This window comes from Rhinopithecus roxellana, chromosome 6, assembly GCF_007565055.1.
Source record: "Rhinopithecus roxellana isolate Shanxi Qingling chromosome 6, ASM756505v1, whole genome shotgun sequence".
In the NCBI taxonomy this organism is placed as follows: domain Eukaryota; kingdom Metazoa; phylum Chordata; class Mammalia; order Primates; family Cercopithecidae; genus Rhinopithecus; species Rhinopithecus roxellana.
The window spans coordinates 14,087,688-14,111,117 of NC_044554.1; the positions used below are offsets into that span (position 1 = coordinate 14,087,688).

The following is a 23,430-nucleotide window of genomic DNA, read 5'->3' on the forward strand; positions in this document are numbered from 1 at the left end:
CCTCCCAAAGTGCTGGGATTACAGGCATGAGCCACCGTGCCCAGCCTGCAAACCAGCCTCTTAGGGGAATTAATTTTGGTGGAGGGATTCATTCAGATTGTTAGTATGTATCAAGGGAGTCTTTGTACACCAGAAGGCTTTGAACTGGTTGGGAGAATGTTTTTATAAGAACAGGGTAATTATTAATCATAATAATCTTTGTCAAGGTGCCTAAGCAACTCCCTTATATAATAGCAGCCAGTGATTAGATAGCTTCATACCAAGCAGGTTAGATTTCTTCCTTCTGAATCAAAAAACCCTTTGCTTCATAATCTAGGTCTTGTGTCTCACAGAATCCTTTATAATATAGAATAAATGGTTGAGAGGAAAGACTCACATTGTGTATACCTGAAATTCAAATAGGATAACTTTCTCAAAGTTTTAGGACAGACCAAATAATGTATGTCCATGTCGCTCTAAGATATGAGTCAACAGAGCAAAATAATTATGAAACTCTTGTGGGGTTTTTGGTAGAATGTTTATAGAGATCCAGTATATATGAGAAACAAACTAAAAAGAGTTGCCAAGGGCTTTAGAGCCAATCAAATTCCTGGACTTGGAGGATTTGTTGAATGAATTGAGTGGAAACCAGTATAGTTGCCAGTTTTAAGTTCGCTCAATAGCAGCATTCAATTAGATACTGAGTTTTAAAATAGATTTTTTTTTTTTTTTTTTTTTTTTTTGAGATAGAATCTCACTCTGTCACCCAGACTGGAGTGCAGTGGTGCGATCTCGGGTCACTGCAACCTCTGCCTCCGAGTTCAAGCAATTCTTGCCTCAGCCTCCCAAGTAGCTGGGATTATAGGCACCCACCACCACGCCCGGCTAATTTTTTATTTTTAGCAACAGCAGGGTTTCACCATGTTGGCCAGGCTGTTCTCGAACTCCCAACCTCAGGTGATCCACCTGCTGCTGCTTCCCAAAGTGCTGGGATTACAGGTGTCAACCACTATGCCCAGCCTAAAATGGATCTTTCTTTTTTTTTTTTTTTTTTTTTTTGGAGACGGAGTCTCGCTCTGTCGCCCAGGCTGGAGTGCAGTGGCCGTATCTCAGCTCATCGCAAGCTCCGCCTCCCGGGTTCACGCCATTCTCCTGCCTCAGCCTCCCGAGGAGCTGGGACTACAGGCGCCTGCCACCTCGCCCGGCTAGTTTTTTTGTATTTTTTAGTAGAGACGGGGTTTCACCGTATTAGCCAGGATGGTCTCGATCTCCTGACCTCGTGATCCGCCCGTCTCGGCCTCCCAAAGTGCTGGGATTACAGGCTTGAGCCACCGCGCCCGGCCTAAAATGGATCTTTTAATACCAAATAAGGACATCATCTTGTGATTTAAAAATTGTCTTTTTAAAACCTCGCCACATTGTTCTTATTCTCATTTTGCTATACAATAATGAAAAGTTATCCAACATTCATTTTGGAATATTATTTTGTAATCATTCATGTATCTCGTCTGTCTGATTTTACCAACATGGAAAGCATAACTCAAAGACAGCCCTTTAATCAGTTTTTTAAATGAAACTACTTTTCTCAGCTGTAAAAAAAAAAAAAAAAAAATTAGTCATCAGCATTCTTTTAAATTGTGACAAGTTAGTCTTAGGAGGATACAAAAATGGGCTGGGTGCGGTGGCTCACACCTGTAATCCCAGCACTTTGGGAGGCCGAGGCGGGTGGATCACAAGGTCAGGAGATCGAGACCATCCTGGCTAACATGGTGAAACCCCAGTCTCTACTAAAAATACAAAAAACTAGCCGGGCAACGGTGGCGGGCGCCTGTAGTCCCAGCTACTCGGGAGGCTGAGACAGGAGAATGGCGTGAACCTGGGAGGCGGAGCTTGCAGTGAGCCGAGATCACACCACTGCATTCCAGCCTGGGTGACAGAGCGAGACTCCATCTCAAAAAAAAAAAAGAGAAGGATACAAAAATGTATAAAAGGCTCGTGAATTTCTGACGAATTTAAATTAGGATATGTCCACAAACAGCAATTAAAATTGTTTCCAAAGAGTTATTTCAGAGCATCACATATTACCAAAAAAATGGTGAAAATATAGATATAGGTCACAATTTATAGGAAGTATATTGTGTATGTTTCCATAGAAATAGGTAAACAAAATAAAATAGAATGATTTCTCTTTGGGTTATAGGCTTACAGATGGATTTTCTACAGCAGGTATATGTTACCAAAAAAATGGGAATGGGCTAATGCTTAGATATTAACTTAAAAATGGGATACTAACTGAAAACAGTATGGTCTCAGATTATCAGAAGCCTAGGAATCATCTTCATTTCTTTAACACCCATGTTCCTTATGTCCCTAATGTCTGTTCTAACTATAGTTCTTGGCCTATCTCCCCTCCTTGTCTTCACTCGCACTGCCACTACTTTAATTCAGGCCTGGAAAAGTGTATTCACTCACTCACTCTGAATATTTGCTAATGCAAGAGTTTGTGTATAGAACTATGTAGTAACTCTTAGCTTACCCTCGCTTTTAATTTTTCTAATCCATCTGTTAACCCTTCAAAGTGATTTTGTGTATCTGATATTTCTTGAAAGCTTTTAATGGATCCCGTGATCTGCCTCTTGCCTTTTTTTCCAATCAGAAATACCCAGTTGCTGCTGCTTTTGCTTCCAGCCATATTATTACAGTTTGAGCATCCCTAATCTGAAAATCCAAAATCTGCAATGTTTCAAAATTCGAAACTGCCAACATGATGCTACGGGCGGAAAATTCCACACTTGACCTTATGTGATAGGTCACAGTCAAAACTTAGTGTCATGCACAGATATTAAAAATACTGCATAAATTTACTTCAGGCTGCATGCATAAGGTGAAGCATTTATGAAACATAAATGAATTTATGTTTAGACTTCCATTCCACTCCCAAAAATACCTATCTCATGTATATAGAAATATTCCAAAATCCAGAGCACTTTTGGTCTCAAGCATTTCAGATAAGTGATATGCAACCTGTACTATTATCTCTTCATAAAATACCCCTGTCTATTTTGTGAATGCAAGTGTTTGTGTAGCCTTCTCTGATCTTTTTCCAGTAGGTCTATTATTTTTTGTAATTCCATGTACCCTAGCTCTATTATAGCGCTTAACTGCAGTTTATTACCATTATTTATAGGCTCTTTACCCACTAGAACAGCAGTCTCCAACCTTTTTGGCACCAGGGACCAGTTTGTGGAAGACAATTTTTTCCACAGATGGGGTGTGGGGGTGGTGTTGATTTTGGGATAAAACTGTTCCATCTCAGGTCATCGGGCATTAGTTAGATTCATAAGGGGACTCTAAACTCCCCACTTAATGTAACGCTCTACCTCTTTCTTTTCATTGATATAGATAATATATGTGCATATTTAGGGGCACATGCTCCTTATTCTACTACTGTAAAATAGTAGGATTTATTCCTGCTAACTTTACTTTTGTACCACCTAACCAACTTCTATACCTCCCTCCTTCCCCCACCCCACTTAATGTAAGCATCTTTTATTTTTTATTTTTGAGACAAAGTGACCATCTCAGGTCATCGAGCATTAGTTAGATTCATAAGGAGTTAGATTCATAGATCCCTCACATGTGAAGGTTCACATTCCTATGAGAGTCTAATGCCACAGCTGATCTGGCAGGAGACAGAGCTTTGGGGGTGGGTAATGCTTGTTCACAGCTCACCTCTTGTTGTGTGGTGGGGTGGGGGAGGGTGTTGGGGAACCCCAGTACTAGAGTATTAGCCCCTGAAGAGCAGAATATCTAACTTGCATTGTCTCCCTCAGATAAAAGGATTCAGTTTATTGTTAAACTGGTAGTGCCTGCATTAGTACCTAGGACATAGTAAGTGCTTAAGTAAATTTTGAATTAATTGGGATTTGTTCTCTTTGGTGTAAGTATAAACCTGCAAAATAGCTCCTAAACCTAGATTGTAAAGAGAAGAAAGGTTAGAGATGCATTTCTGTAGTTAATGATGATTAATGTCCAAGAACATAGCCATCCTTAGTAAAGAAAAAATAATACCAGGAAAACAGTTGGGCATCTATTCCTCTTAGGTTTCATCAGGCACAATTACCTTGAAAGACTAGTAATCCCACATGAAACATACCCTGGTACTCATGTGTCCATTGCAACTGTAAAGGTGCTTTAAGTTCAAGGGAACTTTAGAGGAGAGAACTTTCCCACAGTTCACTTTCCTTAACAGTTCAATGGCCCTGTTTACAGGATGAAAGTTCAGGTAGATTCTCTGGCATCTCATTTCAAAAGAATAGATACTGTCCTGCAAATATGGATGCAGAGACATCAACACTTACCAACATGCAGCAACATTCATAGGAACTAAACAGATTTGCAGCCCAAAATGGCACTGGTAAAAATACATGTCCGTCTGCACAGAGATTCTGAATGATTTACAATAAACGGTAGATGATGTTAATACCTGTTTTTAAAAAGTTGAGTCCATCAATCTGCTAACTAATCCCTTCCACAACGCGAGCAAGTTTGTATTCTTTGGAAAGATTGGGCACTAAGTTAAAAGTCACTTCTAAGTTTTGCAACAGTAAATAAGTTGATGTAATCTGTTACATAGATACCAACAGATTTCCAAAGTGGTAGTTGTAGGTACTACATAAAGTATGAGTTTCCCTACTATGGGCATATTAAAATGCTGCAAGTTGGTAGTTCCCAAGCCAGTTTGATCACCATAATCATTTTTGAAACTTACTAAAATACTCTTAGACTTCTTACCCACAGGTCCCAGAAACAAGATGTTAGATATCATCATTCGTAATTTTCTTACAGTGTAGCAATTTTTGAAGAACGATATGCTGCACTATTATAAAAATCTGCATTTTTGACAAACCCCTCATTCCCAGGTATTTAATTTGCAAATGCTGCATTGATAACACTTTGATACGTGGAACAAATTGCTTCTGTAAAATGTCTATGGAAAGCAACAGTGCAAAGACATTATATTTTCATTTCTTTTTGGGGGAGTGTTACTGTAATATTAGACATCCAACCTGAGAAGTTTGGAGGTACTATTGCCATGAGCCGTTTCTTCTGTAATTAAAAAGTTATCTTTGAAGTGACTCTGATTACCTGAGAATGAGAAGGCCTCCTTTCTGGGATGCAGGTGTGCATTTAACATAGACTTCAGTACAAATTAAGTTGATGTTTGGTGCAGGTTGCTATGAAAATTTAAATTCCACTGAACTCACCCTCAATCTTTAGCACTCCTAATGGGTGATATTTAGGATTGGCTCTGGGAACATGTGTTAATTTTTCTTAGTAAAACTTATTTAAAGCTTCAACACTAATACTTCTCTAATTTTAGTATCATCATTCATTCTCAGCTTTAAAAATAAAGTATCCTGGGCCGGGCGCGGTGGCTCAAGCCTGTAATCCCAGCACTTTGGGAGGCCGAGACGGGCGGATCACGAGGTCAAGAGATCGAGACCATCCTGGCTAATACGGTGAAACCCTGTCTCTACTTAAAAATACAAAAAATAGCCGGGCGACGAGGCGGGCGCCTGTAGTCCCAGCTACTCGGGAGGCTGAGGCAGGAGAATGGCGTAAAAAACCCGGGAGGCAGAGCTTGCAGTGAGCTGAGATCCAGCCACTGCACTCCAGCCTGGGTGGCAGAGCAAGACTCCGTCTCAAAAAAAAAAAAAATAAAAAAAATAAAGTATCCTGGATCAGTTTCCTTTTGTGGTAACTCCAAGCATATACAGTTGACTCTTAACTACTCAGGGGTTGGTCTCTGACCCAACTCCCATGCAGTCAAATTCACATATAACTTTTCACTCCCCAAAAACAGACCTAACTGCTAATGGCCTGTCAATTGTTGTTGACTGTCAGCCTTACCAATAAACATAGTCAATTAACATATATTCTGTATGTTACATGTATTATATACTGTCTTATTACAATAAAGTAACTAGATAAAATCAAATGGGCTGGGTATGGTGACTCATGGCTAGTAATCCCTGTACTTTGGGAGGCTGAGGCGGGAGGATCATTTGAGCCCAGAAGTTCAAGACCACCCTGGGCAACAAAGTGAGTCCCTGTCTCTACACACCAGGCATGGTTGTACATGCCTGTAGTCCTAGCTACTCAGGAGGCTGAGGCAGGAGGATTGCTTGAACCCAGGAGTTTAAGGCTGCAGTGAGCTATGATGGCACCACTGCACTCTAGCCTGGGTGACAGGTTGAGGTCCTGTTGAGTTTGAGACCAGCCTAGCTAACATGGTGAAACCCCATTTCTACTAAAAATACATAAAAATTAGCCAGGCATAATGGTTGGCGCCTGTAATCTCAGCTACTCGGGAGGCTGAGGCAGGAGAATTACTTGAACCTGGGAAGCAAAGGTTGCAATTATGAGGAAGAAAAAATATATTTACTGTTCATTAAGTAGGAGTGGATCATAAAGGTGTTTAATCTCGTTGAGTAGGCTGAGGAAGAGGAGGGGTCTTAGGGTGGCAGAGGCAGAAGAAAATTTGTGTATAAGTGGATGTATAAGTTTAAATCATTTTAAACCCATGTTGTTCAAGGGTCGCCTCTATTTAAAATTACACATTCAAATAAATTTGACCCTTGTGTATATTATTAATAATATCTATAATTCTTAGAATAGTAAATGAATGTTAGATTGTAAAATCATTGGCCTAGAGGAGTTGCCTAAAGATTGAAATAAACCAGCTCCTTGGCTTCTTTATTTTTGTAAATGAGGGGCAGACACAAAGTAAATTTCCAAGTCACCTTGAAGTCAGGCACTTTGAAGCCTAGCTATGAGTAAACTCAGTTATACTGTCTAATACCCATTTTAGCTTTTCTGTTTACGGCATAAACTTTAAGGCCAGTCTTACTACTTTTAAGAAGTCAAAAGTAGAACCTTTCTAGCAGAAGTGTTTTTCAAACATTAAATCCTAAACAAAAAAAACAAAGTGACCAAATTATAGAACTCTAGGAGTTTGTCTTAGCTACCTACCACTGAAAGAGGATTTTTCTTTTAAAGAAAATTGGAATATTCTGATGGACTAAACTTTTCTTGTCAAACAGGTAAAATCTTGTTAGCCCGGAAACTATCTCTTCTTAGGAGTGTTTAAGATTTGTTGAGAGGGAGAAGGCTTTATTTCTAAACTCCCCACTTAATGTAACACTTTGCTTCTTTCTTTTTATTGATATAGATAATATTTGTGCATATTTTAGGGGCACATGTGATATTTTCATAATTGTATAACGTGTAATAATCAAATCAGGGTAGTTGGACTAGCTGTCACCTCAAACATTTATCTTTGTGTTGGGAACATTACAAATCTTCTGGCTATTTTGAAATATACAATATGAATTATTAACTATAATTGTCCTACTGTACTGTAAAATAGTAGAACTTACTCCTTCTGACTTTACTTTTGTACCACTTAACCAACTTCTATATATCCCTCCTTCCCCCACCCCACTTAATATAAGCATCTTTTTTTATTATTATTTTTGAGACAAAGTCTTGCTCTGTCACCCAGGCTGGAATCACTGGCAAGATCTTGGCTCACTGCAGTCTTTGCCTCCCGATTTCAAGCATTTCTCCTGCCTCAGCTTCCCAAGTAGCTGGGATTACAGGCTTGTGTCACCACACCCGGCCAACTTTTGTATTTTTAGTAGAGATAGGGTTTCAGTATGTTGGCTAAGCTGGTCTTGAACTCCTGACCTCAGGTGATCTGCCCACCTCAGCTTCTCAAAGTGCTGGGATTACAGGCGTGAGCCACCACGCCCAGCCGTAAGCATTTTTTAAAAAGGTGGAGGGGGCTATCAGCTGTTACTTTAAGCATAGTAAGAGTTCATCCTACTACTTTCACAATGAATTACTGCAAGATGTTTAGACATTGTGATCTTTTTATTACGGTTACTGTTTTCCCTAAAGGTCAAACCAATAACTTTAGATCCTGAAGTACAACTCAAGAGTAGAAGCATCACTTAATTTAATACTGGTAACTTAAAAGAATAGCAGATCTGGCTCGGTGTGGTGGCTCAGGCCTGTAATCCCAGTACTTTGGAATGCTGAGACAGGTGGAGTACCTGAGGTCAGGAGACCAGTGTGGGCAACATGGTGAAACCCTGTCTCTACTAAAAATATAAGAATTAGCCGGGTGTGGTGGCACACACCTGTAATCGCAGCTACTCAGGAGGCTGAGGCACGAAAATTGCTTTAATCCAGTGGGCAGAGGTTGCAGTGGGCTGAGATTATGCCACTGCACTCCACCCTGGGAGACAGAGTAAGACTCTGTCTCGAAAAAAGAATAGTAGTGGATCTTCAGATACTTAGATGTCATGAGCTGGGACTTTAATGGGCCATTTTTAAAATTTGACATTAAAAATTTAGTCCTAATGCCAGTAAATAATTTTCATTTAATTCCACATGTGTTTGGTATATTCATCAAGCACCTTCTGAATGTTATTAGACTTTCTATATAGTTAACCTTGGGTATTATATGCTGGTTCGGTAGATGTTTTTGTTTTTGTTTTGTTTTTTTTGTTTTACATACGTCTTTTAGCTTGGTTGATGTGCCCTCAGCCTGAAAGATGACAACTTGCTTATTTATTAGACAACCAGATTACTTGACACCCTATGTTTGAGGTCCCCGGTTTAGATTGGTTACTAAATAAGCATTCATTAGGTTTTCAATTATTTATAAAAGCTAAATATAAAGAGCCACAAACTATTTCAACAAGTTTATACAGCCAAAGCATATAGATAAGTATATGAAACAATATAGTAAATACATGAGACCAAAAATTCTAATCTTTCATCAGTCTGGAAATAAACAGATGTTTTGTGTGTGATTGTTTCTGAGACTGCAGACAGGTATTTTTTATTCTTAACTCGTACCGTGTTCAGTACATTATTCAGAAGATTAGCCAGGAACAGAAAATGTGCAATTTAATTTCCCTTAGGTTCAAGGTATAAGCTAAACAGAGTCTTTCCCTGCACAAGTTGTCAAATTGGCTGTGTTTCACTGGATAGTAGATGGGGACAGTGGGAATCTTGTTTGTTCATTGATGGGCATCATTATTTAGATAATGGGGCATTTGGCTACCTTGAAAGTCATGTTTACTTCCTGTGTTACCCTCACTTTATTGAATTTCTTTACTTTGACTTTCGGAGCTCTGGGCAGAAATCACATATTAGTTTGGAGGACTTTATTGTTTTATTCAAGTTTAAATAAAGTATAGGGTTTCCCCAGATTGAAAACCAGAATAGCCCATGACCATTCCCTGTGGGATTCTGTAACTGTTAAGGCAAAAGAAAATGCAGTTGCGCTTATGAGTATATGGATAAAATAACATGAAGTGAAAAGGGGAGAGATTTTTTTAAAGATGACTATATTTTAACCCCTCCTGACTAGTAAATTCAAGGATACCAGGACAAATGAGGTATAGACTTTAAACCTTCCAACATTCCATTGTGTTAATCATTCTTCCTCATCAAAGAGGCAGTAAGGGATAATTTAGACTACAGTTACAAATAATGTGCTATGTAAGCACCGAAGAGCAGAGATAAGGGTGGAATTAAGGGTGTTAAAAGAAAATATGGCCTCCCTTCTTCACCATTCGATTGTTTTTGCTGTCCCTGGAGACTCGTATCTCTCTATTCCTAGGACCAAACTTTACACAAGTGCCAAATATATGAACAAGAACACCCCATTAAAATTCCTGTGAAACATGATACATCTTAAGAGAGCAGATGTGTCTATGGGCTGTCACAAATATCAGTCTTGCTGCGTTAAGCAAGTAATTAGTGGAGACATACTATTTAGGATTCGCCTAAAACCCTCCAAGATAGAGGTCCCCAATCCCGGCCCCTGACGGGCCACACCAGCAGGTGGTGAGCAGTGGGCCAGTGAACATCATACCTGAGCTCAGCCTCCTGTCAGATCAGTGGCCACATTAGATTATCATAGGTGTGAGAACCCAATTGTGAACTGCACGTGTGTGGGATCTAGGTTGTGCTCTCCTTGTGAGAATCTTATGCCTGATAATCTGAGGTGGAAGAGTTTCATACTGAAACCATCCCCCTGCCCTGTCCGTTGAAAAATTGTCTTCCACAAAACGGGTCCCTGGTGCCAAAAAGGTTGGAAACCACTGCTCTAAGGTGTCCAGTGTTGCCTAACCCCTCTCCCTACTTCTGCACCCATTAGTTTGCCTAACAGCTGATTGATTTCTGTTTAAATAGCCACAGTATATTGGGGCCGTTTATTGCATCTTCGGTCAGCTCTTTTCCTCTGGGTCCCTAGAACTGAAGACAATATCCTAAGTTGATTCTGTCTCACAAAATATGAGTAAAATGAGGAATTGGTTAGGTAGGTGGCAAACAGCAAATATTATTTGGACTTGTATCTTGCTACATAAGTAGACTTTAACCAAGTAAGCTATTTGAGAAACAACCTTAATTTTTTTCGAGTGTTATTTTTAATTCTACAGGAATATTTTCATAAAGTTATAATGTCCATTATGTTAGCAACTAGAATTACAATGGCAAGTTTTAGGAGATACTTGAAACGTGAGATGTTATATTTAAAACTATAAAATTATCGACGTAAGTATATGATTGTACCCATGTGGCAGTAAACTTAAAACTTCTAGTTTCAGGTTTTTTTGTTGTTGTTTGTTTGACTTTTTAAAGAGTTTAAAAGGGGAAAGGGAGAGCAATATGTGAGGGAGACTGACTTGCAAAGTCTAAAGTATTTCTTATGTGGCCCTATACAGAAAAAGGTTGTGTATTCTGGACAAGAGCAATTAAAGGAAATAGTTTGGACTTAAGACTTCTAAAAATAAATAGTGCTCAAATTGCACTTGGAAGCCAGAGACCTTGCTGGTCATCAAAGGTTCAGTTCAGTCAGTACTTAGAAAAGAGGGAAGCCAGCTTAGCTAAGAGTCAGAATACAAATATTCAGAAACAATTAATAGGCAAATAATTATATATACCATGTCCCAGCCAGTAGATGGAATAATATGCCACCATTAAATTTATATTAACATGTAAAAATGTTTGAAGTTTAGGGCTCTTACACATGTCTTAGTGACATAGAAAGAAAAGATAAATCACACGCAACTAGAAAATAGACATGTTGACTTTATTTTAGTACATAATCTGGTAGGATTTTTACATAATCTCACGTACTGGTGCTAGGTAGTTGGTTGTGCCAACTAGAAGTGTCACATAGTCAATATCCTTAAAGAGAAATGGAAGCTAATCAGCTAAGTAAACTGTGAGCTGAGGCCTACGTCATGCTTGCTTTTCAAAGAGAGTAAAGTAATTGGATAAATGTTAATGCCTCCTTGTTGGGAAAACAGTCTTCAAAAATGGTACTAAGTTACAGTTCTAATGCAATGGAGTAACTAATTACTATGAATACTTTTTTTATTTGGCAGATTACTAATAAAGGCAACTGGATACAATAAATGTAAAGATTTTCTTTTAAAACGACAGACTCTTCAGTGAGGCATAAACATTTTATAGAACAATTATCAAAGCTATATTGGACTTAAATATTGGTCATGCATGTATGCACACCCCATAGGTAGCTGCCCTCCTTGGGCAGCTTTTGACTCCTATGCCAAAATTTAAAATAAAGGGTGTTTAATCACATTCCCCAAAAGGAGAACTTCATGAGGCACTAATGAGTAATGTTTATTTTACGAATGATTTTACAGGAGAAATTACAGAGGATGTTTAAATTGCAAAAGTACTCCTCCCCTTTTTCCCCCCAACAAAATCCTTTGCAGTTATCACCTAAGCTTTTTGGGTGTGTGATTTAAGAGCAAAAAAAAAAAAAAAAAAAAAGACCTACCTTAACAATTTAAGTAGGCAGTATTGTTTCTCCTCAGCTTTTGTTTCTCACTGTAAGCTGCCTAGTCTTTGTAGTTCTTACTTCTTATGCAGAACAACTTAGCATTTGACGCCACTATCACAAAAAAAAAAAAAGAAGAAAAAAAACAAATACAGCAGTTGAGGGCAGTATACAAGCTTAGCAAGTATATTCTGATACTTGCTTAGGAAGTAGGAAATGTGATTAGATTCTGTTCTCTACCATATGACGCTGATTTGCAAAGTCCCACTGGGTACAGGACTACTGGTAAAAAGAACCCTGTAACTTCGTGTCACAGAGGGACACAACCATATATATAAAACAGTATCTGCCTTAAATCTTTGGGGAACATCTTACCATGTTTAACCGGCTAATTTTACTAGGTATTTAGGAAAGTGTGACTGCAGTTCAGGGTCTTTGTTTTTTCTTTTAAGACAGGGTCTCATTTTGTTGCTCAGGCTGGAGTACAGTGGCGTGATCAAGGCTCATTGCAGCCTCAACATCCCTGGGCTCCAACGATTCTTCCACCTTGGCCACCCAAAACTGGGATTATGGGTGTGAGCCACCACACTTGGCCTCTTATATCTTGATTAAGGTCCTGTCTGGGCCTGCAGAGGTTCAATTTGCTTAACCCCAGCACTTTCCCCTCAACATGGAGGTCCTTAGTCAACATTAACCAAGTAAAGAGTTGAAAGTTTTAATCAGAAGTAGGTGGAGGAGCATTTAAACTGGTTTAATAAACTTGAAATACGAATGCGTTAAATATTCGAATAACAAAGCACTTGTGAAACAGGTTTTTCTATGGAAAGACAAATTTCCATCCAGCTCATTTCATTTGGCTGGATTCCTTTTTTTTTTTTTTGTAATAAATAGAACTTTGAGAATTCCAAATCAAATTTGTCCTTTTGCATAAAAGGTTCACTTGGTGACTCTCATGCCTCCGTAAGTATCTTCCATCTGATTCTGCACAACCTACTGCCTTCAGTGTATCCTGGGACCAGCCAAAGAGATGATTCCAACCAGTGGAATCATCATTAAACCAGTGGTTCTTAAAATATGGACATTGAGTCAACCTGCATCAAAATTACTGTAGATTCTGGACAATGTACCAAGTCAACATCAAATCAGTCCTACATTTTTAAAAGGTAACTGTAATGAAAAGATGTTTTTTGAGATGCTGAAATTGCAGTGAAGACAATGTTCCCACCTTTTTTAAATGGTGTACTGTTAGCTGTTAGCCTCATTTATGTATGGAGCAGAGTAGTATTTTATTTTATTTTATTTTATTTTATTTTTGAGACAGAGTCTCGCTCTGTCGCCCAGGCTGGAGTGCAGTGGCCGCATCTCAGCTCATTGCAAGCTCCGCCTCCCGGGTTCAGGCCATTCTCCTGCCTCAGCCTCCCGAGTAGCTGGGACTACAGGCGCCCGCCACCACGCCCGGCTAGTTTTTTGTATTTTTTTTTTCTTAGTAGAGACGGGGTTTCACCGGGTTAGCCAGGATGGTCTCGATCTCCTGACCTCGTGATCCGCCCGTCTCGGCCTCCCAAAGTGCTGGGATTACAGGCTTGAGCCACCGCGCCTGGCCAGTAGTTTCATTTTTAAAAGCCTTTTAGGAATGCAGATATTAACATGAACAGTGGTAAAGAGGGGGGCATATTTGAGCAATGATTTTTAAAGAGCTATGAATTTACAGTGCAATCCTAGCAAAAGAGAGGGAGAAAAGAACATCTATTTTGAGCTGCAGACATAATTGCAGCACAGCCGAGATTTCATAGTCCCCGTCCTCTCTATTCCTGTTGAATTACATGATTAAAAGTAACTATACGGCCGGGCGCGGTGGCCCAAGCCTGTAATCCCAGCACTTTGGGAGGCCGAGACGGACGGATCACGAGGTGAGGAGATCGAGACCATCCTGGCTAACACGGTGAAACCCCGTCTCTACTAAAAAAAAATACAAAAAAACTAGCCGGGCGATGTGGCCGGCGCCCGTAGTCCCAGTTACTCGGGAGGCTGAGGCAGGAGAATGGCGTAAACCCGGGAGGCGGAGCTTGCAGTGAGCTGAGATCCGGCCACTGCACTCCAGCCCGGGCTACTGAGTGAGACTCCGTCTCAAAAAAAAAAAAAGTATACATATATATGAAGATGTTTAATTGTTGGAGGTAGGAGAATTTGTAGGGGGGGGTGAGAATTCACCTGGCCAATGAGTTAAAAATGAGAAAAGGATTAGCAGTTATAAAATTTTCTAAGTAGTTAAGTATCTGCATGGTGGGTTCAGTATAAACAAACATGGTGCTCTCAAATGACTGTTGATGGGCTATTACGTTAGCATCCTGTGAACCCTGATCATAGCTGGAAAGGAGTCTTTAGAGAAGTGGAAAAACCAGGTTCTTTGTACATAAGGAATATATATTTTAAACACCCCCAAAGTATAGATTAAGACGTGATTGATGAAAAGTCTCCATTTTCTGATGATGATTTTATGAAACCAAAGTATAACTAAGAACCAACCATCTGAGCGCCAGTAGAGAGTGGAAAATAGGGAAAGGCAACATCTCAGTATGATTTCTGGAGTGAGTGGTCGTTCTTACTGGCTAGGACCATAAGCTTCATTTGTTAAAAGTTCCCAGAAATTAAGCCTGAATGAGCTTAGAGCTTAATAAGTTACTTCCAGAGATGCTTCTTTCTTCCCTCAAGTATACAGATTAACTATTTTTGTGCCGTGGGCCTTTTGACAGCCCCAAAAAGCCCGTGGATCCCATCTCAGAATGTTCCACATGTGTATTACATAATACACATTTTTTTTTTTTTTTTTTTTTTTTTTTTTTTTTTTTTTGTTGAGACGGAGTCTTGCTCTGTGGCCCAGGCTGAAGTGCAGTGGCTGGATCTCAGCTCACTGCAAGCTCCGCCTCCCGGGTTTACGCCATTCTCCTGCCTCAGCCTCCCGAGTAGCTGGGACTACAGGCGCCCGCCACCTCGGCCGGCTAGTTTTTTGTATTTTTTTTTAGTAGAGACGGGGTTTCACCGTGTTAGCCAGGATGGTCTCGATCTCCTGACCTCGTGATCCGCCCGTCTCGGCCTCCCAAAGTGCTGGGATTACAGGCTTGAGCCACCGCGCCCGGCCTCTAAATTTTACCTACGGACTCCTAGTTAGAAATCCCTTGTAAGGGGTGTTAGGGTTCTGAGAGAAGGCTGGTAAGTAATGAGGCTGGTAACTTATTTCAGCACCTTGTTCAGGACGGGAATACGTTGTGTTTCAGTTATTCTAGTTTCCAGCTCAATTGGTGTTGGAGAAACTAGCTCACTTATAAGTGACTCAGATGAAAACCCACTGGGAGGCATTTTTCTTTAGTAAGAAACCCTGAGAACCCCCTTTGAGGTCAATCTGACTAATTAAGAGAAAGAGGTTATATATATCCCAGTTTTGACCTTTTGTGGATGTGATATATTATTGGCATCTCATTCTGCACAGTCCAAATGAGGTAGACAAGATAATGATTGGTATATAACTATGGATACCGAAGATCCACTGTAAGGCCTGCCGATCACTTTACACAGAAGGAGCCCCTTCCCTGAGGTTTGCTTGCTCGGGGTGGGGTGGTACTTTGCCCTAGTAAACTACCAAGCAAGTCCGAACGTTAGCTCCTCCTCTGGAAGAGCGAGTTGTGGGCGGCTGCGCTGCGGGGGCAAACTTGCCGCATGCCCGCTGGCCAGAGCGAATCGGGGCCTGGTGTTAGGGCATCCAGACTGGCCGGCATGGTACAGGGCGTATCCCTAGCCGCCCTCCAGCGTAGGAAAGACGGCCGCTAGGCGGGACAGAGGGGCCTTATCTGCCCGGGTCTTAATACCCCGGGCGGGGGTCGGAAAGCGGGTGACAGAAGAGCGCCCAGTAAACTGCAGGGGTGCGGCGCGTCTCCAGGGACCGGAAACCCCCAGGGCCGCGCTAACCGGCAACAACCCGTAATCCGATCCTGTCTTCGGGATCAGAAGAGAGGACAGCTGGCCCGCGCGCAAGCTCAGTCCCTCCTCCGCATCCTACAGGAGGAGCCTCAGAAACGCACTTCCGCCGCGCGGGTCTACCTCCACGCAGGGCGCGTCCTAGGCCAGCTCACTTCCGCCCAGCGCTTTCTGCGGCTAAGGGGGTCGGGGCTTTCCTTTTCTCCTATTCTTGCTCTTGCTCTTGACTCACCTTTTCCGTTTAACCCTTTTCTCCTCTTTTGGCCTCCAAAAAAGCAGTCGGCTGCCACTCCCGACTTTTTTGTCTGGGACACCCTCAGCTCTCACTCCAAGCCCAGCGCAGCGGCCATCTTTGGTAAATCCTGACAGCAGCCCGCCTGTCCATTGTCCTGTGTGCCCAGATGGAAGAACCACTCATTTTTCGTGATCAAGCTAGGGGAGGCAGGAGCAATAATGGCCCTGCTGTAGGGCTGGCTTTTATTTGAATTCCAACTCTTCTGCCACCTTACCCAGCTGTATCCAGATTTTAAAAGTTAATCTATCCGAGCTTCTTTATTAGGTTGATGAGATGATGCATGCAAAGCGCTTAGAACAATACTAGGCATAAAGTATCCGACATAAAGGTTAAGTAAAAGTAAGGAAAAGCTATGGAGATGTATTGAGTATCTCTTTGCCCAATGACATATTAGTCGTGTTAAATATGGAAAGTGCCTTTGATTCTCTGTGCCCGTGGGAGAAGGCACTAGGAATGGCCTTTTCCCACCTGTAATCAGAGAGCAGCTGTTTGAGAACTCCTCAATATGTTTGCCATCTCTCAAGCAGCCTTTCGGGCTGCTAATTCCTAAGAAGTTTCCGCTTTTATTCAAATTGGCTCACTCCTTTTTGCAGGGTTTTGTACTCTTAAGGGTGGTGGACAAGCAAAGGTTTGGTAGCATCACGTTTTTAATTTCACAGGGAAAATGGATATGAAACATCTTCCCAAGTACATCTTAGGCTGCCACTTGACAGCAAGCCATAATGCTCCCCAACTCTTGGGCCCTACACCCCTTCTCCCCCACCCCCGTTTTAATTCGTCGTTGCTCATGGACAGCTGGTTTGGGGACCAGGTGCAGATGATGGGAGGTGTCTTTAAAAAACAGCAAGTGAGAAATGCTAGTTTTGTTGTTTTAAGTTGCACTGATGACTGTGGTAGTTATCTGTGCTGGTGATAATTTATAAGGCGATGATAACGAATTAAACATACAAAAGATTATTATCTTCCACAGGGAAAAAAATGCAAACTTGTGACACCATTTATGATCCGCTTAGTCTTGAGATACTGAGTAATAGAACTTTCTCCTTCCAGGCTGAATTGTGAACTTGGGTTTGGTTTCTTTCTGCAATCCCTGCAGGGCCATAAATTCTTGGCCCTTCAGACTGTTTCTCGTTGGCCCGTAACAGACTCAGTGATACCATCAGTAACCACAATTCACAGTGGAGTCAAATTATCTTATTCCCACACCAGTTGGAGAACTGGAGATTCCTTAGAACTTGTAACTGTCATGTTTTCAAAGTTGACATGGAAAATTTTACATGAAGCTTAAAAATACAACTAATCTGTGGTGATAGAGATGAGAAGAGGTAAGCTCTAAAATTAGAAGAGCAGTTCGTTTTGAGGCAGCATTGATTGGGAGGGAGCATGGAGTATATAATTATACATTTCTATATAATGTAAAAATTTATAGATTTAAGATTTATGCATTTTATGTTAATTATACTACAATAAAATGAAAGAATAAGAAAGATCATATATAGTTCAATCAAATATTGTGTACAAAGTAATTTCTGTTAAACATATTTTTATGTGTATATGTACCTTTTACATGTATATGTTAAGGATATGCATTAAAATGGTAATAACTTCCTCTGCTTATTGGGATAATGGAGAGTTTTGTTACTTTTTGTCTTTTTTTTAAAAAAACATGTTCTGCAATGATAATGTATTGCTTTTGTAGTTATGAAAAACAAAAGTTATTTTGTAAATCTTTGTTACCGATAAGAGATGGGTGTTCTGTTAACTACTCAATTCTCATGTAGGATAACAAAATACATAATGTCTATTTGATAAATCGAGAAACGGAAGCATTACTTAGAAATCTGAGTTACCTCTAAAATAATGACTGGCATTTGAAGTTGACGATGGGTCTTGAGTTCCTTTGATTTTAAGCTCTTGGATATGAGGGTTGGGTGAGTTCCTCTTTTTCTCTCTTTCAAAATATATGTATGTTTAACTTTGCTAAATAAAAGTTAAAAGATACAGTGTATCTCAGTGCAATTTTTTAAAATTTATTTTCATCCAGGCTACCCTTTCCCTTTGTCATTCAGCAGGCAGAACAAGGAAAAATTAAACTTCTAACTGAAAGGTACTTTGAATAGCAATCAATATCAAGTTACAGACAAAATATAAATATTGCTCAATATAAAATGAGGGTTTTTTTTTTTTTTTTTTTTTTTTTTGAGACAGTGTCTCGCTCTGTCGCCCAGGCTGGAGTGCAGTGGCCGGATCTCAGCTCACTACAAGCTCTGCCTCCCGGGTTTATGCCATTCTCCTGCCTCAGCCTCCCGAGTAGCTGGCACTACAGGCGCCCGCCACTTCGCCCGGCTAGTTTTTTGTATTTTTTAGTAGAGACGGGGTTTCACCATGTTAGCCAGGATGGTCTCGATCTCCTGACCTCGTGATCCGCCCGTCTCGGCCTCCCAAAGTGCTGGGATTACAGGCTTGAGCCACCGCGCCCGGCCGAATGAGGGGTTTTTTTAATTGAGGGGACAGAAATACAGCTTCTCAGTTATCATAAATTGCATCATATTCTTTGGGAGGGCCTTTTTGGCTTGCATCCATTACCAATTATATATCTTTTACTACTGTGGGAACTGCATTATCAAAACAGTTAAAGCTTGTGTATTTAGCGCCCTCTAGTGCAGTATCTTAAAATGACACAGCATAGCTGCTAATACTCCAAGCAGCTAGAAGAAATGTAAATCTCAGTGCACCTCCCCTCTTTGCATCTACATGTTATTTCCTAGCCATGAGACATTAGGCTGTGACCTCACAGTAGTTCTTTAATCTATAGGCTTCAATTTTCTCATCTGTAAAATGAGAACGATAAAAAATACTAAATAGGGTTCTGAGAACTGAATGGTCTATGCTTGTGACATGAATGCCTGGCACATAGTAGAAGCTCGATTAGTGCTAGCTGCTCTTACATATAAATAGATCGAGGCAGTACTAACATGATTAAAGATAAGTAATCTTGACTCAGATGTCAGAATCTGCTAGTAGGAAAGTGGAAAATGTTAAAGAGGAACCAAAAATAAAGAATGAAGACTTAGGTTTGCTGCTCATCTTTAGTTCCCTTTTGCTGAGTCAATTGATGCCAATTATGAAGTCTAGGAACATGTTAAATTCCTTTGCATCCTTCACAGTGCATATAATTGAACACTGACAAATATTTGTATTTATGTTCAAGCTAAATGGTTAGAAAACAAGATGAAGAATGATAGAAAATAATACTTAAGTATAAAAATTTGTATTTGGATTTGACTTTCTGTTGTTTGAGGCAGAAGCCTTAAAGGCCATTTTTTTGGATTATAGCTTTGGAACAGACTGGACAAGATTTGTTACCCGTGTGCAAATGAGCAGCATAATTATACTATGTGTTTCATATGTGACTTTTGTGACTCATTACTGACAATGAGAATAGTAGGTTTTAGAATCCTGCTCTCATCCACTCTCACACATTTTCAGCATTGCATAGGCTATACAGCTAAAATTTACTTCCTCAGACACATTCCAAGAGATACCTTCTCTCCACATAGTCTACATGACCATCTATAGTTCTTTTCCTGCACTGACAGACATAGACTTTGGTACTTAATACCAGTACTTCTTGGGCTCTCCAAGAACCCAGTTGCTTGAGGAAAGCATTGGGTGCTTCTCACCCCAAGTCCCCAGAATCTTTGATTGGGCCTGTATGTAATAAATGTCCCCATTGCTTATTTTTCTTGTGTGCTTTATATTAGACATGTCACACACAGTGTTGTCTCCCCTTCCATTGCCTCAGTGCTAAACCAGACCAATTTTCTCATGAGAGGTACATGATACAGGTAACCATGTATTGTGCCTCTATTAATGCTTATACCCTATACTGAGCATTTAACATACATTAATTCTTTCACAACCACATCCAGTAACAGAGTATTCCCATTTTCCAGAGGGGAGAATTTTCCTAGTTCATACAGATAAGTGGCAGAGCCAGACTTCCAACCCAAGTCTGTCTCTAGAACCTGTGGCTTCAACACTGTATCAGAAACTCCAAAGGGAAAATTTTGAGTTGTGTGTCTCCAGAAATTCCTGCAAGGAATATCGTGAAGCTCCCTTCAGGCACTAAGCCATAAGTTCTGAGGCTTCCTCCTTTTCAAGAAAACCCACCTACCTAACCCTGATAATTATTAGAACTGTGATAACTCACATTAACTTGGCACCTCACAGTTTTCAGACGTTGGCCCATTGGGTATCTCATTTTATTTTCCAGAAAACCTTTTGCGTTCATCATCAACTGAGCCTCCAAGCTGGTGAAGCAAGTTCTTTTCTGGCAGAAGATTGCAGCTCCTATTATTTACCCCCCGGGGGATAAACTGCAAATCCCAGGCCTTACAGCTGGGAACACAGAGCTGGCTGTGCAAGCATATAAAAAACCTTGAAGCTGGGCGTGGTGGCTCAAGCCTGTAATCTCAGCACTTTGGGAGGCTGAGACGGGCGGATCACAGGTCGGCAGATTTAGACCATCCTGGCTAACACGGTGAAACCCCGTCTCTACTAAAAAAAATACAAAAAAACTAACCGGGAGGTCCCAGCTACTCGGGAGGCTGAGGCAGGAGAATGGCGTAAACCCGGGAGGCAGAACTTGCAGTGAGCCGAGATCCGGCCACTGCACTCCAGCCTGGGTGACAGAGCGAGACTCCATCTCTGACAAAGCAGGAGGGGGTTCACACACTGGCTATCCTGATTACAGTGCATTGGACAAGGAGCTCTCCCACTGGAAGCTGTATCACAGAACCAAAGGAACTGCCTTGGCGGGCAAAACCACATTCAGCAGTCCTTCAATCGGCCAGGGCCTTCCCTGCCCGTGTGCTCATTCACTTATACTACCCATGTGGTCTCTTACAATTGCTTTTCCTCTCCTTAACTCTCTTTTCTTACCCCATCCCCTACCCCCAACTCCCTCTTGTCCTTAAAAGCTTCTTCCTGGTTTACACCTTAACCTCTTTGTAGGATTCCAGTAAATGCCAAGGCTTGTGGAGGTGGAAGATTATAAATCAAAGCCACAGACACAGACATGGAGGAGGAGCCACCCAGGGGGTGGAAGGGCCACAACTTGAAAACAAGTGAGCCTCTTTCATCCCAGTGGGATTTTTGTTTTTTAAGGTCTGCAGTTCCGGTGGGGCACTAAATCAGAAGCTATGGTTTCTGAGACTTACAGGAAGAACTATAACTAGATAGTTGTCCATATGTGTTTCCTGAGTTTCAGCAAAACTTGGGGGCCTAGAGAAATCCTGTTATTTAAAAAAAGTGTCGTTTCTCCGTTAGCAAAATAGGTTTCACATTTTAAAAGTAGCTTAAAGCACAGCATCAACCATTCTTTCGTCCACAATTGAGACGTTCCATTAAATGATAGAAGGGGTCAGCTTTGAGAGATCTGACTAAATTTCATTTAAGTCAGTTCTCAATTATCTGTGCTAGTGGAGGGGATCCAGGGACAGAATTCCACTGGGACTCTAAATCACTGTTCATTTGCATTTGGCATTATGAGGCATTTTAGTAATGAACACTTTAATATGGGTGTGCCTGCAGTTCTGGAAATTTACAACTGTTTATAGCAAATAACAAAGCTACTCAGTGAAGATGCTGACAGGGCTGGAATGCTGTCAAATGACTTTTCCAGCCTCTGGACCAACTCTGTTTACTGAGGCCTGGAAACACAATAGGCTTTGGCTTCAGACAGGAAGGTTTAAATCCTTAGACTCACATATCAAGTAGTTTAGGAAAAAAAAAAAAAAAAATCCTGAAGCTGCTGTGTGATTTTTCAGATTCCTCATTTGAAAAATGGGAAAAAGAAGTAATATCAAGTGCCTTGACCATGGCATCAGAGAATGGCATCAGAGAATGGCCTCCGAAGTTGTGAAGGGTTCTCAGACAAAACTTTGAAATATAATGCAGAATTCAATCAGGTATTATTTTAATCTTTAAGTAGTCTAGATGGGTTGCAAGCTTCCATGAATAGAGGAGAGCTGTTAAGTACTTGGGTTAAGAGGGCTGGAGACCAACTCCTGTATAAATTGTGACATTCTGTCTATATAGTATAAAGGGAGCTCAGCATGACCCAAGAAGGTCACAGACCAGAATCACTGGCTGAAACCTCTGGCCAGTGACCAACCTCAACTCAAAGGTAAGTACATTTTGTGTTCCTAAGAATTCAGAAAGTTCGAAATTCCTATTAAAAAGTTGCTGCTGGCCAGGCACAGTGCCTTACATCTATAATCCCATCTCTACAAAAATTACAAAGAAGCCAGGCATAGTGACGGGCACCTGTAGTCCCAGCTACTGGGGAGGCTGAGGCAGGAGGATTGCTTGATCCCAGGAGGCAGAGGTTACAGTGAGCCAAGATTGTGCCACTGCACTCCAGCGTGGGTGACAGAGCAAGACCCTGTCTTAAAAAAAAAAAAGAAAAGAAAAAAATAATACTGTTTGCTAGAAGACTTGAGACCTTCCCATAGCCACATGAATGGGTATGGAGGTGAATTCGCCCCCAGGAGAGCCTTCAGATGAAAAGGTGGAAACCCAACACCTTGACTACAGCCTTGTGAGAGAACCTAAATTACAGGCACCTAGCTAAGCTGTACCCCAGATTCCTGACCCAAAGAAACTGTAAGATAATAAATGTTTGTTGTTTAAAGCTGCTTTTTAAAAAAGTTTCTGCTCTATGGTTTATCCACAGTCAACTTATTCTGTGTGTTAATACGTGAACCATTATAATTCTCAATAATACATTTGATTTTGCACTAAGTGGCAGATGTGGCCTTGAGTTCTCCACAGTGCCCAAGAAGCCAGATGGCAAGAAGGCTCATTTAGGCAGCCCTCCTACACAAAACTCTGCACCACATGCACAAATTCTGAATTGCGTCTGTAGGAGGAAGGGGGTGGTTAGAATCGGGCAGAAAGAGTCAGAAACCAAGTGCCCAAGCATTCATGATCTGCTGAAAATACCAAGTGAATTTCTGCAGTTTCCTTACCATCCATATTATATAACATGCCCTGGATTAAGGACTCATTCTTGATCACTGAGGTACAATTGGGTCCTTGTGCCCATAAACAAAAGAAAGCTTGGCTAATGCAGTTGTACATTCTTTCCAAAGAACACATTTGTTTTCGATTAGGAAGTCAGAGCACTGTTCTGCTAAATGTTTAGATCTGGTATTACTTAGGATAGGAGTTCAACAACTGTAACAAACTGATGCCAAAATTGAGTAGCAGTTCAGTAATGTCAGGG

At 40.9% G+C, this 23,430-nt stretch overlaps 1 protein-coding gene and 1 long non-coding RNA gene across 2 annotated transcripts; both read left to right on the forward strand.

Annotated features, from left to right (window-relative positions):
* Positions 1-15,586: 15,586 nt before the first annotated feature.
* Positions 15,587-18,139, forward strand: LOC115898324. The gene is made up of 2 exons (XM_030932952.1): positions 15,587-15,646; positions 15,698-18,139. Exons 1-2 carry the CDS (start codon positions 15,587-15,589, stop codon positions 16,208-16,210), a joined length of 573 nt encoding a protein of 190 aa, XP_030788812.1. The 3' UTR covers positions 16,211-18,139.
* A 2,622-nt stretch (positions 18,140-20,761) lies between these two features.
* On the forward strand, positions 20,762-22,654 carry LOC115898244. The gene is made up of 2 exons (XR_004057935.1): positions 20,762-21,268; positions 21,971-22,654. It is a non-coding gene; the product is annotated as an uncharacterized LOC115898244 (long non-coding RNA).
* Positions 22,655-23,430: the final 776 nt, after the last annotated feature.

Excerpts from the sequence above, each read along its gene's own strand:
- LOC115898324 (XM_030932952.1), top strand. The coding sequence starts at position 15,587 with ATGCCCGCTGGCCAGAGCGAATCGGGGCCTGGTGTTAGGGCATCCAGA. Across the intron at positions 15,647-15,697 it reads CATCCAGACTGGCCGGCATG|GCGGGACAGAGGGGCCTTAT; the intron begins GTACAGGGCGTA and ends GACGGCCGCTAG.